Below are 18,419 nucleotides of genomic sequence, written 5' to 3'. Positions count from 1 at the left end.
AAGGCTGGTGGCCCAGGCACAGCATGTTTAGGTGCCAAGGCTGGTGGTTTGGGTGTCACAGGGGGCACAAACAGTCCGGGTTTGACAGCTTCTCTTATAGACTGTAACTCTCCCACCTTTATCAGTTTGGGTTTATTGGCTGGGATTGGAGGGGGCTCAGCCAGAGGTGATCCTTGAAGTGATCCTCGAGGAGAGAGGTGGATAGATTTTAACTTGTCGCAGCTTTTAGAGGTATTCACAAGATGGCTGACAGACACGACCTCTGGAGAAGCTGGTTTTCTGAAGCTGGGGATAGGAGGTAGATTTCCCAGGGGTGGATCGCTCTGTCTCCTGCTGGGAGAGGACACTTTCAGATTAGGCTCTGGCCTCCAAGAAGAGATCACTTCTCTTTTCAGGTCCTCAGGATTGATTTCTGGCAGGCCTCTTTTGGGAGGTGGGGGAGGATGGACAGGTGTGGAGCACTTGCTGGAAAAGGAGTGTGACCGCTGTGATTCTGAGTAGGCTGGTTTTCTTGGAGTGGGGATCGGAGGCGGGGGATAAGTTGGTGGGTGAATCATGATATCTGCAAAGGAAAAAGCAAACACCCTTTCAAAGAATGTAACTGCCTGGTTTATTCAAGGTGCTACAGTAAAAAGGGCACTGCAAGGATCTAAGGCATCTCCAAAGGTCTCATGATGGAAAATGCTATCCACATCCAAAGAAAGAATTATGGAGTTTGAATGCAGATTGAAGCATACTATTTGCTTTCTTTCCCCCTTTGGTTTTGTTTTGTTTCCTCTTTCTTGTGGTTCCTCCTATTGGTTCTAATTCTTCTTTACAACATGACTAATGTGAAAATATGTTTAATAGGAATGTATATGTAGAGCCTATATTAGATTGTGCGCTGTCTTGGGGAGGGAGGGGGAGAAAAATTTTAAAATGTAAAAGCTTAAGGAAGTGATTGTTGATAAACCAAAATAAATTAATAAAAAAATTTTAAAAAAAAGGACACTGGATTAGGAGTCGGAAGACTTGCTTTGAATCTCAGCACTGCCATGTACTACCTCTATGACGTACAAGGTCCTTTCCAAAGTGAAATCTATGATTCTATAAACTCAACAAATTTAGATCCCTCTCTATTCTAATGGGGCTTAGAGTCTAGTGCAGTGTCTAAGGCACATGTATAAGTATGATATGCAACAATATATAAGTACAATCTGAGAAGGAACAGATATAAGCTGGGGACAACATAACAGGGAAGGCTTCCCAGAGAAGGTGGCATTTGAATTGGGCTTTAGTTTAGAGGATGGGTAGGGATTCAAAAAGTGAAAGAGCAAGGGGAGACATTTCAGGCATAAGTGACAGCATGAACAAAGATAGATGTGAGAGAGAGGACTGAATATATCTAGGGGATAGTTTAGCTGGAGGAACACAGACAGATATACACATATACATACATGTGTATGAATCTGTATCTATATCTAAAGTAGCCTTAACTTGGCAGGTTTGAATGCTAATAATAATGATGATGATGATGATAGTTAATATTTATATAGCACTACAAGGTTTGCAAAGTGCTTTATCTTACTGATCCCTAACAATCCTGTGAGGTAAGTGCTATTATTATCCCCATTTTACAGATGAGAAAACTGAGACTGAGGTTAAAGGACCTGCTCAGGGTCACACAGCTAGTAAATGAGTAAGGTGGGATTTGAATTCAGGTCTTCCTGACTCCAAGTCCAGCACTCTATACACTGCACCACACCTCTGTGCTTCAACTGACCAACTGCCCATTCATTAGGGCAGGTCTGACCTCAAATGTGCCTTATGAATTCTCACATCCAATCCTTTAAAATCCCATCATTACCCCTCATCCTCTCCAGTCTGGAATTTCCTCCCTCGTTCTCTTCTCTCTACCTTAATTCTACCCATTCTTCAAGGCCTGGCTCAAATCTCTCCTCCAAAAGAAGTTTTCTTTGACCACACGTGTTTTCGTCACTCACTCTCTCCTCTGAACGCCTTCTCCAGATTTCCGTCACTCACTCAGTACTTATTCTATATTGCTGTGTACAGCTGGCAATCTCTGGCTGGATGTTAGTTTCGTCTCTCTAACTAGACTGTAAGCTCCTTGAGGTCAAGGGCTATGTCTCATCATTCTCTGAACCCTTCTCAGCACCTAGTACAGTACTTTTCGTGTCCAATAAATACTTTCTGATTGAGTGGCCACAAGAGGTCTGAGCCCAGGTCCAAAGTTCCTCTGGAGAGAGATATCCATCCTTCTTATGTCTTCTGCATAGGGTCAGACAAATGGTAGGAATTCTTCTTTAGGATTGTTTCTTGGTAGGTATGGGTTACTTGAACATACCACCTAAAAACCTCAGGTTCCCTGAGGTGGATCGGAGGCGGGGGATAAGTTGGTGGGTGAATCTGAAGTTACCTGACTTGCACAGACAATGCTCTTGCCACATTTCTTTTCTGTCATTCACTCTAATATGACTCTGGTCTATGTTGGACCTAGGCTGTCATTAAAATGACATGCCTAACCTCACAACCTAGATTTGGCTAGGAGGATCAGATAATAAAGGGGAAATTAGGGCCTTGGCCAGAGGTAAAGGAGAATAATTCTGCACATCATTGGGTCAGAGGATTGAGAGCTAATGGGATGTTAGAGAATGTCTAAGTCCTTCATTTAATAGATGAGGAAAACAGGCTCTGAAGGGAGGAGTACCTTAGCAACGGTCACAGAGCTAGTTAGGCATGAGGACAAATCAAAAACCTTCTCCTGGAATGTCAAGAGATGGATGGACTTTTATGATTGCTTTATTGCTGGCTATTCCAGTGGCAGGAGTCTTTTACGCAAAAAGATGGCTGGGGATGGAGAGATGATGATGACCACAATGTATTTTTATGGACACATATTTATACGGACACATATTTCAGTGTACTTTTTCATTCATTAGGTATACATAACTTCGATGTAGCTGGAAGGATCCAACAGGGTTTGACAAACCCTAAGTGTACTACAAAGTGCATTTCTTTCTTCCTGCTCACATGTATTTACATTTTACTATCAGTGCATTGCAGATTACTTGGAAAGAAGTGGTCCACCTGAGGATGCCTCAGTCATCACCTACTTCACCCTGGGCTTAGGCCCTGCTTCCTTCAAGAAGAAGCCAGAATCATAAGATGATGGCTCCATACATAGGCTAGGAAAGCCCTGGCCAAATGCATTTAACTCCTTCTGAATCTTTCCAGGTAATCCCTCCAGACCAGGGCCTCTTAGCCTTTTTTGCATCATGGACTCCTTTGGCATGCCCATTTCTCAGAATCATGTGGTTAAATAATTGAAGGAAATATTACATTTCAGTTAGTTATCAGTGCAAATAAAGATGTAATTTTCCTATCCAAATTCATGGATTTCCTGAGATTTATCCATCGAAAGGCCATTTAGGGGGTCTAAGAACCCCTGCTTCATGCCCTTATGGAGTCTCAATGTAATCTTTTTTTTGTTGTTGTTGTTGGTTAGGCAATGGAGTTTAAGTGACTTGCCCAGGGTCACACAGCTAGTAAGTGTTATATGTCTGAGGTCAGATTTGAACTCAGGCCCTCCTGAATCCAGAGCCAGTGCTCTACGCACTGTGCCACCTAGCTGCCCCTCAATGTAATCTTAACCTGAGATTGTGAATCAACAGCCTGCAGCAACAAACTGCTTCCCTTCCCAATCTTTTTTTCCCTTAACTCCTTGAAAGCAACAAAATTCATCTGACTCTAGGAGCTGGTGGGTTAAAATCAATTTAAAACTGGACTAAACACCTCCAATGAATTATTGGGGATCTTTAGATCTACAGGTACATCAATTACATTTTTTTAAATTGAGTATTTACTAGTAGTGTGATGCTGTGGCAATCACTGAATATCTCTGAACATCATTTCCCCTCATCTGAAAAATAGGAACAATAGTCATTCTACTTGCCTCACAGGGCTGTTGTACAGAAAACACTTTGTAAATGTTTTATATTCACTTTTGCCAACTACAACGTGCTCAGTACCACTCCGGGGGTACATAAAGAGCATCCACTGTCTTTACCCTAAAGCCGAGATGCTTTACTTTGCTATGGGCTTGCCAGATTCACTGCTGAATCAGAGTAAAATGTAATTGATGATTTAAAACAAAATAAGTGCAAATACAATACAACAAATAATGTTAATTTGTGGTTTTCTAAGTCAGTATGCAACCCACAGGGATAATTCTATGTGAGTCTAACACCACTATCCTAAAGGACCTCACAAATCCAGTTGGTGACATGAAAATCATATACATAGAACACCCCAAGATAGCACATATTCAAGTGTTAACATTGTACCAAGCCACTTAGACTCACAGAGGTGGGGAGAAAGCTTACTGGACTTTAGAGATCCACTATCCCACCCTTCTTGGTTAACAGAGAAGAAACCTGAAGCCCAGAGAGGGGAGGGAACCTGTCTGCAGATAACAGGATAACAGCATCTTACAAGACATCTCACTATAATCCCTCGTTTTGTAGATGAACACACCAAGGCCCAAGGTCCCCGAACCTTGAATCTAGTACATTTTCTACTATGCCACAAGTTACACGCCATGCTAATGTTCTCACACACCCTGACCCTCTCCAACACTTTACATAATCCCTACTACAAGGTTCACAGGCATAATGGTCACTTAAGATGTTTAAGAAAAAGTCAGGTTCATACCTACCTTCAACTTTCACGGAGTCTGGGCTGTCTGGTTCCATGTAGGAGTCATCGTCATCATCATGTTCATAGTCTGTTTATATAAGCATGAAGGGAAGAAACATTTTTAAAAATTATTCAATACCAATTCTGTGCAAGGCCCCCATGGATGACACAAAGATAAGACAGACAATTCCTGCTGTCAAGAAACTCAAGAGTTTAGTAAAACAGCATGGATACAAATGGATAGAATACAAATTAGGACATGCTAATTGAATATAAGGGAAGTGTAAGGTACTATGAGATCAGATAGAGGAGAACTCACTTGCTAAGGCCCTAAGGCTCAGGGAAGATTCCCAAGAGAAGGACATATTTCAGCTGAGCCCTAAAAACACAAGGAGGACCTCACCAGGTAACAGTAGGCAGGTGATAAAAAGGCATTCTTGTCATAAAGAACAGCCTTAAGCAAAGGTGCAGAGGTGGGCAATCTTCATTTCTCTGAAGCAGAGAATAAGCTTTATCTAGGAGCAAACAACCTCATCCAGTCAATTCCTAGTAGGCCTGTTGGGCTTAAATCAAGGTTTTAAGTGGGAGTTCAGTTTTTAAAATGCTAGCTAAACAAAGTTTATGCACACATGCACACACGTGCACACACACACGGAAAAAAAAAAGACATGTATAGCAATTGGCCATTTCTTTTTCCTCTGTTGCTAGAGAACATAGGATCACTTTCTTTCATCAGGATACATACTTTCAGGGAAGGAGGTGACAGCCCAGAACTCTGAACTCAGGAAGATTTCAGGGTGTTTAGGAGACAGCATGTATGGTGAGAAAGGGGAAGGGAGTGAGAAACTCCACAGATTAAGACTTACCTTCATTGTCAGTGGGATATGGGGATAAATTGATATCGATGGGACGTTCCACAGAGCCATAGAAGCTATCTGTGTCAGAACTTGAGTCACTAAATAATAAATGCAGAAAAGAAAGACAAAAGATTTAACACACACCCATAAGCCAGTTTCCACCCCAAAGTAGTTTACAGGCCCAGACAAAGGGAAGTTTTGGACTGTGATATTCCAGCCACCTTGCATGCTATTTAGAGGAAAGAGCCTTGAATTAGAAGTCAAAAGATCTGGGTCCAAATCCTGACTCTGACCCTTACTAGCTTTATATGACTTTGGGCAAGTCAATTCATGCAACCACCAGCTTCCCCATCTGTAAAATGAAGGGGCTGAATTAAATGATCCTTAGCTTTAAACCCCATGACTGTTGTTCTGTGAATTAATTTACTAGCTGATATCTTTCATGTCACTGTTGTATTATATTCTTTTGTTTTGTTTTGTATTATATTCTTAATATATCACCCTATCCATGCTGTCACTCCCTTTCTCAGAAGCCTTTGATAGCTCCCCGTGGCTTAGCGAATAAAATCCAAACTGCTTAGTCTGGTATTCAAAACCCTTCAAAATTTGGTTCCCATATCTTGTCTACAGGCCCCTCTTGGACCACTTCTTTATGTGTCTTAGCCAAATGATATCACTTAATTTTGTACGATCACATCCCATGTTTTGTACCTTCTCCATATCAAGCTGTTGAAATCTATCTCATTGTTAAGGACCTAGTTTAAATGCCACCTCTTCCACAAAGACTCCTGGATCTTCCCAAGATGGAAATGATCTTTCTTCTCCTCAACACTTGAAGGATGTTGCTTATACTCCTACATCTGCCCCATATTATACTCTAATTGGTACGAGACTTATTTGTATCTCTGCTTCAGTTTCCCCCACTAGACTGGGAGACCTCTGAGGACAGGGGCTGTGCTATTTCTCACTCATGTCTGTTTCCCACAGAGCCCAGTACAGGATCTCACAAGTACTACTTTAATTCAACCCAACAAATATTTTTTAAACACTGCTACAAACAGTCCTTTTGGTTTTCAGCAAGGGATACAAAGTTGTCTTGGAAGAGCTTAGTATCTACTGCAGAGAATGTGATACATACGTGAATAAGTATGATTTGTTGTGCAGAATGTAGAAAAAGACTATTCCTGAAATGGATAGATCTCTCTAAAGACAAAGTATAATAGGGGCAAAAGGAGAGATTTTAAAAAGTATTCTCAGGAGGAGAGGTCATTTTTACTAGAGAGGAAATTAGAGGAGACTTCCTGCAGAAGGCAACAATTGACCTAATCCTTAAAGGAAGAGAAGGATCACCACAAGTGGAGATGAGGAGAGAAGTATTGCAGGCAAAGGAGATGGCCTATGTGAATGCACTGAGGCCAGGGCACAGAATAAAATGGGGGCAGAGTTAATCAACAGTCCATAGGATCATAGATTTGGAACTAGAAGGGCCCTTAAAGGCCACTGAAGATTCAACAACCTCAGTTTACAGATAAGGAAACTGAGGCTGCAACCGCTTTAGGTTAAGTGACTTGTCATGGGTCACATAGCTAGTCAGAATCAAGATTCAAACTCAGGTCTTTCTGAGTCCATTCAAGTCTCATACTGCAAAACCTAGTCTAGTTTATCTGGAACATGGAATGTGTGAAGGGAAATAATGTGAGATGAAGACAAAAAAGCAGGCTGGAGTCACACTGTGGGAGCATTAAATGCCAGGAAGAGAAGCCTGAATTTTCTTCTGCATGCAATGGGGAGCCTCTCAACGTGTGCTAAATCAACAAACATAAAGAGGGCAAAGCGGCTTTGCTTAGGAGCACTCTAAGAAGCTCCATTTTGGAAAGAATGTGACCTCCCCGCCCCAAAGAGTCACTGAACAGTTACATACCTGAAATCTAACGACGGCTCTTTCTTCTCATGGTAGTGGCCTATTTCTTTCCTTAGCAGGGCCATCCAACTCTGAAAGAAAGAGGAAAAAACCCCACTTGACCTTCTTGTTATAAACATGGATTCAATACTAAATACAGGCTGCAGGAGGAGCTGGGAAGTGGATTGTGCGGAGATGGCCGCTAGGTTGATTTTGCCTTCATAGGCTCACAGGGTACAGTGCTATAAAGGATGCTGGAGATTCTCTAGTTTAACTCTCTCCTTCTACAGATTGCAAGTTGTCTTCTGACCATTCTCATCTGAGCTACTACTTGAAAATCACCTTTCTTTCATCTTCAGAGGAGGCTGAAAAGAACCAGGTTCGGTGCTTCTTGCTGATATGAACAATCTTGAAGGGAAAGACGTTGTTTGATGTTGTTTCTTCAGCTGCTCGCATTACCCTAGGTAGGAGACAAATGGTACAATATCGAGAAAGCGTAGCAACATGATGGAGCGGAAAGAACTGTGGTCTGCACAGCAACAGACCCGAGTTCTAGTCCCAGCTCTGTCAATGACATGCTGTGTGTCTTTTGGTAAACTGTTTAATCTCTCTGAGGCAGGAATGATCCAGGCCTCTTTCTATTGTCCTAGAACAAAACGTTGCCAGATTCCCCTGGCCAGTAACAACTTGACACCTCAGACGGGAATCTCAGAAGTAGGAAGGCCCTCAGAGGCCATCTACTCCAACCTAAATCTGAATAGGAACTCTTTTTATAACATCCCCTACAAAGGATCACCTAACTCTTGCTTGCAGACCTCTGGCAATGGGTAATCGACTACTTTCTGAGCCCATTATGGTTTCTCTTTATATCAAGACAAAATATGTCTTTGTAACTTCAACCCAGTTCTGCATCCTGGGACTAAGCCCAGCCATTATAATGCTTCTACCCAACAGTTTTTTCACAGATACAATATTACATGATGGCTGTCTCCCAATATCATAATTATCAATGTTAGTGTTTTATCCCTGCAGCCAGGCTGAGCTCCATGAAAGCAGAGACAGTGTCTTACGAAGCTCAGTGACATTTAAGGGCCTCCTGGGTGCACAAATGACTTCAGTTTTTGCTAACAGCCTATATATTACGACAGGCAGTCTACCTCTCTGTTGCTTGTTCTTGCAAAGCCTCTGAAGGGAGAGGGCCAGTGTGGTCTCTCTACTGGGCTCAGCTACCTGGAGGTAGGTCTGAGCACTTCACAAGTTCAAATGACTCAACTCGCCTTCTCAAATAAGGTTGTCAACCAACCAGGATGTGGGGTTATTTAGAAGAAATGAGAAAGCCAAACAAGGACTGACTGGTATTATGACTTCAAGAGCTGGAAATGCTATCAGCCCTTTCACAAACCATTTAAGGGGCTTGTATATTTTAGCACCCACCAGACTCCTCTTACCTCTCTGTACTTATCACGCCCTGCTCTATACTTTAGATATCTCTATCCCTGTCTTATCTGTTCCCTCTCCCTTGCCCCTCTATGGACTCTTAAGTGCTCTAGAGCAGAGAATGTCTCCAGTTCACCATTCTACCCACTGCATGTTCTACAGGGCCTGGCCCATGGGTGCTCAGTATATGTTTAGTGAATGAATGTTTCATAGTAAGCCTCCAACATTCAAACAGTGCAACCTGAGCAAGTCACTTAAGCTCTCTGAGTGCTGGTAAAATGGCAAAAATGATAATAGTAACAATGAAATAATAGTTGACATTTATATAACATGTTAATGCTTGTGAAACACTTCAGGACAAGTGTGCATTCTAATGACCATCAGTTCTAGCCTTGGCTGGGCTATCAAGCCCCCTCCTGAGTATTAGGCAATTCTTTTGTCTGTAACTCAGGAATAATAATCCTTCTCCCATATACTCTCTCGTTGAGCTGAGGGGTTGGGGGGTACTGATTTCCAGAAAGGTGCTACATAAGCCAATAAAAGTAATAAAAGTAATCGACTAAAAACACATGGGAACAACTGAGTGGGAAGTGGTGTTGGACAGTCTTGTTAGATTTCATAGAAAACAGGGGTCAGGCCAAGAACGCCTTCCTACCCACAGGTACCAAGCCAACTCACCTATTGTAGCCACTCAGGGAGAAGGCCCCCTGGGGAGATGCTGATGTGCTACTCTTAAAGTAATAAATACATCTCTTGTGGATAATCACAAACCGCAATGGCCCTGGAGACAAAGAAAAGGAAAGTTTATTTTAATATGTCTTGCTGATTTAAAAAAAATTAATTTCCCCAAAACACCCTTTTCCCTTGTCTCCACATAACATTTCTATATTGTCGTAGGCCTGCAAAACACTTTACCCGGGATAGCTCATTTACTCCTCAAACTGTTCTTGGAGGTTGTACTAATGTATTATTTACCCTATTTTACAGATGAGGAAACTGAAGGTCAGAAAGATTGACTTGTTTGTTCATAGCAGCTAGTAAGAATAAGGAGTTAAGATTCACACCCTAGTCTGGTCTGATTCCTTGTTTAAACAAAGGGTCACAAGTCAACTGATAGCCATAAGCCAAGTGTTATCTATGGATTTCCGCAAAACAAAAACACCATTGTCACATACGTGTTCTTGTGCAGGCCATTCAAAACAAGCAATCCCAAAATAGAATAAGATTCCTTAAGTCCATTATATTCTGTAATTCTAGTAGAATTATAAGGATTCAGAGCCAGAAAGGGCATTAGAAATCATTTAGTACAATGCTCTCATTTTACAGAAGAGAAAACTGAGAGTTCTTTATGATAACAAAGATAATAAGGTGCAGAGTCAGGATTCAAACCCAGGTCCAGCCCTCCTCCTAGCCTTAGGGGGCAGCTTACTGAGAGGAAAACAACAGAGGATTTGGATACTCTGATTGATATTAATTCTTCTTTTTGGACAATTTTTCCAACACTGCATGATTAAGAGCATAAAATGTTTGAATGGGGTATCACAGTACTGTGGAATGGGCATTGGACGTACACTCCAAACACCCAAGCTTGAACCCTAGTTCCGCTATGTACTCTCTATGTGACACTGCAAATCACTTCAGATCTCTGAGCCTCAGTTTCCTCATCTGTAAAATGAGGTTAGACTAAATCACTTTGAAGATCTCTTCAAGCTCTAAATCTATGATCTGTCATATGGAAAAAGGAATTACATGTGCTCTGCCTGGTCCCAGAGAGCAGATCTAGGAATGAAAATTAAGTAAGAATCACAGAGACAGATCTAAGCTTACTATTACAAAACAAAAAGCAAAAAACAAAAAAAACCTCCCACAATTTCCTAACAGATGGAATGAGTTCCTCATCACTAGTGGTATTCAAGTGCAGGATGAAGACCACTTGTGAGGGAATGAACAAGATGGCTTCTGAAATTTTTTTCTAATTCAGGCTTTCCAACCTCCCCCTACCTTCTCATTGCATGCCGTTCTTTGCTATGTCTCTATAGAGGATGATATTAATAATAAATAATAGTGAGCATTTATAAAGCACTTTGAAGTTTGAAAAGCACTTTACATACATTATCTTATTTGATTCTCACAACAACCCTGTGAGGGAGGTGCTGTTATTATCTTTTTTTTTAAATTATCCTCATTTTTGCAAATAAAATTGAGCCTGAGTTTGTGATTCAACCAAGGTCACACAGCTAGTAAGAGTGGTCTTCCTGAGTCCAAGTACAACACTGTATGCACTATACCACACAGCTGCCTCAAGGATGAAGCAACCCTTTGGTTATGAGTCTTTGCACTTGACTAGGCAGGTCCTCAAACTGGGGGCATACTCCAGCAATGGACTAGACTCAAAGCTATCTTGCTGGTACAGCCTTTGAGAATGAAGTGTTTCTTCTGCACCAACATGAAGCATTAATGGAAGGAAATGCGCTGGGTTCCAATACCACCTCTTTGGGCCACGGCCCCTCTTCTGTAAAATAAGGGCACTGAAATACTCTTCTCAGATTCCTTCCAGCTCTAAATATACCAAGTGTAGAAGCAAAGTCTCAAAGCTTCTCTTTTTGGAAATATTAACAAAGTATTTTAAAAGAATCCTAGTTTGCAGCCTTTTTGACTATCTGAAATATGTCACTTGGGAAACAATGTCTTGTTCCCCTCTCTGGGACCAGCCCAGCAAGGACTTCTCCTCTCCCTTGATTTCAGGTGCTACCAGGACAAGGACTAGGGCAAGGGGCTCTTGACTGATTCACCTAAGAGGAGTAGCCTCTTTCCCAAGGCTGTGAAGGAGATAATGACCTATCTATGAAAAGGAAGACATGTCTTTGATGACTTCAAGTCACCTATAACCACACTGGGGTGTGTAGTGGGGGGGGGGCCTTTGTGGAAAGCAATCATAGAGGGACTGAGTGGTTTTAAGAAAATGACTCGCTGAGAACATACCCTCAAAGGTTAATTATTGCTTTGTTCTATGAAGCAATATTAATTTTTACCTGACCCTGAACTGTTTCACTGTGTTTTATCGTAATGGGAAATTTCCCTTGTTCAAAATTCCTGTAAATGTTACTTCAAAAATATGTGGTGCTGGAGAGATGTCTGATAGCGATAAGACTCTGCCAGTTTGGACATTTCTCCCACTAAGCTAGAAAAATGCTTGGATAAGAATAACAATAAATTAACTAAAATTGTTTCTGGCAGGTTTGTGCCTGCAAGGCAGACTACAGTATTAATGTTTCTTTTTTTCCTTCAATACAATAGACATTTTATGTTTATAAAGCACTTTCCATTTTTCAAAGTACTTTCACAAACATATTCTCATTTGACCCTCTTAAAGACTACCTTAAGGTAGGGAGAAGGGGTATTAGCACCAACATTTCAAGAAAAGGGATTTGAGATAGAGATGAGTGAGCTACCTAACATCCCACAGCTTAACAACAGTGGTTGAGTCTAAGCTAGAACACAAAGTTTCCCAACTGTGAGTCCCGGGCTCTCTTGGTTATGTTATGTCGTGTCGGGTCCTGAGTACCTTTAGACTATTCTGATGGTACTGAAGCCCACTGTGGGGAAGAGTGGACGGCCGGATGGGTAGGGGCTTCAGGAGACACAAAGGGAAAATAAGTGATAGGACTTACATTTTAGCAGCTGCAGCTGGGTGCCACCTTTTTTGTGAAGGTATCCAGACTTGACCACTCCCCCAGGCATCGTCAAGAGGTTCTGGGCTCCAATGGCCTTCATCGGCACAGGCCAATGCTGCTCCTCTGAAGCCATCAAGCTGAGAATAACGGAAAAGGATGAGCTGGGCTGGGGACTTGAACAATTACTTTGAGAAAAAAGCAAGAAGGAAAAAAAATCGAACGTACTTCTGGAAATAACAAATAAGATACAGCAGCGTCTCAAAGGTTCCAGGAAGTATGTAACATGGCAGCTTTTCAGAAAATCCCCAGGGATTTTTAGAAAACGGTTTGTTTTTGAAACGGCTTTGTGGATATTCAGATATTTAGGCCCTTAAGGATGAGTTAGAAGAACATGACCAATCCAAACTTTAATGCACCAACCTTATTAAAACATCTTTATTTCCTCCATCTCCTGTATCTATCCCAATTCAACCAAGTAGGAAAGGATCAACTTTTTGCATTACTCCTTATATTTTTGGTTTGCCTAATGCATCAGGGCCCCTGTCACTCTCGTGGCTTAGAAGAAGCACTAATGACTGCTCTAGCTGACTGTCTCAACAAAGAGAGGCAGTTATGGAATAAGAGATTCTGAATCAAAGGACCTGCTACAAACTCCAGCTGCCTGGGTACAATGGACACATCCCTTCTCCTCTCTTGGTTTCTTCTTCTGTGCAGGGTTGAATTTTTTTTTGGGGGGGGTGTCAGATTAGTGATTTTATTGATACAGGGAACTCCCTGTGAACAATCTCCTTCAAACAATGCAGGTACTGGCTCTGCAATTTATAGTCTTAGAGAACGGCTGGGGATGCTGAGGTTAAATCATCTGCCTAGATTCAGTCAGAGGCTAAGCTATTTTTTAAGCCTCCTTTGAGTTCTAAATCCTATGATCCTATATTAGCACACATATCATGCTTTACAAACCACTCTTTTTATAGTAACACTGGGAGGTATGTGAGCAGCAAGGCACATTGGAAATGATGGTAGATTTGGAATCACAAGACCTGAGTTCAAATGCTGACTGCCATTTATTACCTATGAGAATCAACAAGCATTTATTAATTGCCTCCTATGTACCAAGAGATAGGAATAAAAAAAAAACAACATAAAAACAGTTCCCTGATCCCAAGGAGCTCATATTTTAATGAAAAGAAAACCCGGATGGATCCTTTCAAATAACTTAACTTCTGGATCTCAATTTTTTTAACTTTAAAACATAGAAGTTGGATGAAATGACCCTTCTAGCTCTAAAGCTATGATGTTCTTTACAGATGTGGAAACTGAGGCTCAGAGAGAAAGGAACATGCCTATGGTTACACAATTTTTTAGTGGCAAATGCTCAAACTCAAAACCAAATCTTTTGACTCCAACTCTAATGCTCATTCAATTCACTTCGTTTCCCATTACCAAATATCAAGACCTACTGTGTGCCAGCCCCTGGATAGATACACAGTTTAAGTACATAATGAGATTCTGTCCACATGGTATTTAGCAGGGTAGTAAGCCACACAGATAAATATAATATATATTACATGAGAAATGCATTAGAGTAGTGAAAATAAAGTACTATATAAGGTCTGAGGAAGAAAAGCTTGCTGTGGCAAAAAAAATGGGGGAAACATAATATATTTTTGTTTTATGAAATGATAATTTAACTATCTTCCAGCTAACAGCCATACCCCAGGGGGGTATGATAGGAAGAAATCAGATTTTGCACAAAGTAGAGGATTTTTTGCCAATTTAGAAAACCACTCCAATTCAGCAGGAGAATGCTGGCTGCTCTCTAGGAAGAATACCTGCAGTAGATAAAATGCACTAGACACCCTCTTCTCTCCTACTCTCTGCTCCCTACACAAGACACATCACAACAAAGCACTCCCCACTATGGCCATCCATGTCAATTACAGTTGTTTAACTGAGAATCATGGAGCCATCATTTGATTTTGGGTAAGCTTCAGGAGACAGCAGGAGCAGGGCTCTTTCATCTGCCTGATGTGGCACAAAAGACTCCTCTTTCTTTCGTGGCAGTTAGAATCAGGCTTACTTACTAGGTTGGGCAAGAGGGGCAGGGGGCATGCAGAATTAATCAGAACAAGTCTTTCACTGAGCCACAGCCCTGTGGCAGAGGACTGGCCCGAAATGCCACCTTTCTCATGTGAAAGAAAACCCACGGAGGCCAAAGGGATCCACACTGACGAAAACAGCCTAATAAATCATAATAGTGATGACAATCCAAATTTTCCATAGCATTTTAAAGTCGTGGTACTTCACTTACAAAAAAACTGAAGGCAGGTAAATGAAGGCATTATTTCCCTCATTTGACAGGACTATGAGGCTCAGAGGGGTTAAGTAATTTGTCCATGGTCACACAGCTAGTAACTGTTAGGAGCCCAGATTGAACCAAGGTCTTCTGTCTTCCAAAGGCCAATGCTCATCCTATTATGCTCTTCTCCCCATTGACTGCTATTAACAAACCTTTCAGAATGGAAATACTGGGGGCAAAGAAGTTACATCCCATTGGAGTACACACCCCCCAAAAAAAACCAAAAACAAAGAGAGTCCAGGCTCACAAACACACAAAGCAAAATATGCGCTGGATTAGGTTTAGAAGATGAATAATGAAACATGAAAAGGAAACATCCTCTCCCCCCCAACCCACCCTGCAGGAAAAGGCGAGGCATTCATTTAACCCTCACTTCCAGCTCACCAACTAAAAAAACATGAGCCTGACACTGATATTCGAAAGGAAACAAGGGACTGCCTGGTTTGACTAGAAAGAGTCCTCTCAGCAGCTCTGTGTACTCACAGCACATGTGGCCATGTGCAATGCAAAGAGGCTGGGTCTTTATCCTAGTGCACTGATTTTATTTAAAAATAAAAACAAAAAAAAAAGTATCCCTCTCCCCCCCAAAATTAAAAACCACCCACAGGTTTGGAGGCTTGGCGATCCGCAAGGCAGTTAAATTCCAGGGAGATACACACAAACACACATACAAACACACAGAGCATTTGCTCTCCTTTGTTTAGGAGAGGAAACCAGGAGGTGTGACCTGCATGACAAGTAACTTACGACTCCCAGGCACTGTCCTTTCTATCCTGGCAATGAAGGCAACTTGCACAGCCCTCGGTCATCTGCTTCTTGGAGGAGATGCCTTGACCAGCTCTCAGCCTCTCCTTACACCTGCAGGCTGCCAGGTCTCCTTCAAAGCTAGCCCCAATTCCTGACAGTCTCTTCAATGCCTCCACGGCTTTCTGACTTTTAAGGGTCCAGCCTTCCATCTCTCCACCTGATTCCCAACGTTTTCTCCGTCCCAGAACAAATTCTCTGTTCAGCCGGCTCTTTCCAAATCGCCTCTCACTGGAGACTTCCTTCCTCTATTTCCTGGCATCCACGGCTTCTTTTCTCAAGTAAGCATTTCTTGCTCTCTTACCTCCCTCTTCTCTTCTTCCATTCTTGCCAATGCTGCCCCCCAAAGTGCATGACCACATCTGCTCCCTTATTTCCCTAAGGAATGTGGGGCTTTTCTGCAGAAGCCATCTCACAAGGGTTTTGACTTCAATGTGATTGTTTTTCTCCATCCCCCACCCCCACCCCAGCTCTCTCACCTCCCAGATTATAGATGAAGAAAGAGGAAGCTAAATCCATTGGTGGGGTGCTAGATGGCAGACTGAGAGGAGGTAACAGCAGAGAAGGGATAAAGAAAGCATGAAGCAAATCAAGGAAAAGGAGGCAACCCTCAGACCAACCTGGTGAGGAATAAACAGAGACAGGGTGGACCCTATTTATGAGCCAAAGTATCATTTGGCTCCTGAGACACACAGTGATAGACTTCAGCAGTAGCAGCTACAGCTCTAAGCCAAACGAACACGTTCTCACATGTACTCAATGCAGGCTGAGCTTTTTGTCATTTACTGATTCTTTGAGACACACCCACATCTGTTGGTAGTAACACCTTTAAATAAAAGGGACAGCACTCTATTCACACACTGGGTAGTATCAATACACAACCATTCAACAAACATGAAGTACCTACCGTATGCCAGCCAGGAGCTGAAGAAAACAAAAAAAGAAAGAAAGGGATTTTTTTTTTTGAAAATCCAGAATTACAGATTGTTAGGTCTAGAAGAGAATTTAGAGGTCGTTTGGTCCAATACCTTCATTCTGTAGATATGGAATCTGAGGCTTAGAGAGTTAACTGTACAAGATCACACAGTTAATCAGTGGTTGAACTCAGCCATAAGCCTTCAAGGCTTGGTTCAAGCCCTATCTCCCTCCAGGAAGTCTTCTCTCACCATCTCCCAGCGCACAACCACTGAGCTTTCCTTTTTCTAAAGCTCTGACTATCCATATGGACCATTTGACATAGATTAATATACCCTGCAATGTCTTTTTTTTTTAACTTTGCATGCCATTACATCTCTAACTAGACTTGTGAGCTCCATAATAGTAAAGGGTTATACCTTATATTTCTCCATATCCCCTTTAGTGTGAATATGGCAAGGTCCTGTATACATTAAGTGCTTCATAAATAAATATCTATGGAACGAATAGATCTGGCAAAGAGATATACAAGAAACCTACCCAGTGAAGCAGCTGCTGTTCCCAAACAGCTGGAGAAAAAACTCTAACTCCCGCCAATGCCCTTCTGAAAAAGTTGAAGTGACAGGGATTCAGGGTGGGGATGCTCCAAACTCTATAACCACCAAAGGCAAGGTGACCTTCATCACGAGACTGCCTACTTCCTCAAAGTCACTTGATATATAGTAACGATCTGCATTAAATTCAGCAGTGAGTAAAAATGGAATTTGAGCTGAAAGAAGCCTAATCCACTTATTTTATGAATGGTGAAACTGAGGCTCAGAGAGGAAATTACTTTTCCATTGTTACACAGCAAATGACTTAGCTGAGGTAGCATTAAAACACAGTTTCTCTTTGACTCACAAGCTGAGCACAGTTTCCACTACAGCATAAAGCCTCTTGTAATATTTCTGAATGATTTAGTTCCTATACAATTCCCATGTTGTCTCCCTAATTAGACTGTGAGTTTCTTGAGAATGGGCACAATTTTGTGCTTTTCTTTGTAGCTTCAGTGCTTAGCACAGTTCAGGCACTATGCAGGCAGGCACACAGTAGGCGCTTAATAAATGCCTGTTTATAGTCACTTTTTTTTTTTCGGCTAGGTAGTTGGGATTAAGTGACTTGCCCAGAGTCACATAGGTAGTATCAAGTATCTGAGGCTGGATTTGAACTCAGGTCCTCCTAATTCCAGGATGGTGCTCTATTCATTGCACCACCTAGCTGCCCCCTTAATAAATGCCTGTTGACTTGTAATAATAAAGTCAAAAGCTGTAGAAGTGAGAGAGATCCTAATGATTATCTAGGCCAGGGGTCTGGTGAAGTCTGGAGATACCTCAAAATAATGTTTATTACCTACATTCATAATTGCTGTTTGCTCAGTCGTTTCAGTTGTGTCTGACTCTTCATGACCCCATTTGGGGTTTTCTTGGCAAAGATACTCAAGTAGTTTCCTATTTCCTTCTCCAGCTCATTTTACAGATGAGGAAACTGAGGCAAACAGGATTAAGTGACTTGCCCAGGGTCACACAGCTAGTAAGTGTCTGAGGCCAGATTTGAACTCAGGAAAAGAATCTTCCTGACTCCAGCTCTGGCACTCTAATCACTGCACCACTGAGCTGCCCTATTTATAACTGGAAGAAATGCTAAATTTCAGTAAGAGGTTAGTTAGAGAGAGAGAGAAAGAGAAAGAAAGAGAGAGAGAGAGAGAGAGAGAGAGAGAGAGAGAGAGAGAGAGAGAGAGA

General features: G+C 41.8%; 1 protein-coding gene across 5 annotated transcripts in view; it reads right to left on the bottom strand.

Moving 5' to 3' along the window:
• The window catches only part of SH3BP2 (SH3 domain binding protein 2), a 110,859-nt gene that overhangs the window by 7,760 nt on the left and 84,680 nt on the right, over positions 1 to 18,419 (bottom strand). For 3 of the 5 annotated variants that reach the window (XM_027836086.1, XM_027836087.1, XM_027836085.1), the window contains 7 exons: positions 12,561 to 12,700; positions 9,568 to 9,670; positions 7,795 to 7,912; positions 7,474 to 7,544; positions 5,562 to 5,650; positions 4,715 to 4,783; positions 26 to 562 (listed from right to left, as the gene is read on the bottom strand). In XM_027836086.1, the coding sequence (XP_027691887.1) occupies positions 26 to 562; positions 4,715 to 4,783; positions 5,562 to 5,650; positions 7,474 to 7,544; positions 7,795 to 7,912; positions 9,568 to 9,670; positions 12,561 to 12,696 (1,123 nt within the window). In that variant the 5' untranslated portion in view covers positions 12,697 to 12,700. Of the gene's footprint in view, positions 1 to 25; positions 563 to 4,714; positions 4,784 to 5,561; positions 5,651 to 7,473; positions 7,545 to 7,794; positions 7,913 to 9,567; positions 9,671 to 12,560; positions 12,701 to 15,669; positions 15,964 to 16,346; positions 16,409 to 18,419 lie in introns of those variants that run through there. The other 2 variants (XM_027836088.1, XM_027836084.1) reach the window with 2 other exon arrangements.

Source organism: Vombatus ursinus, unplaced genomic scaffold (genome assembly GCF_900497805.2).
Source record: "Vombatus ursinus unplaced genomic scaffold, bare-nosed wombat genome assembly UNPS02014818.1, whole genome shotgun sequence".
NCBI classification, from domain to species: domain Eukaryota; kingdom Metazoa; phylum Chordata; class Mammalia; order Diprotodontia; family Vombatidae; genus Vombatus; species Vombatus ursinus.
The sequence above is the reverse complement of the archived record's forward strand: the minus strand, read 5'-3'. Positions and strand labels throughout refer to the sequence as shown.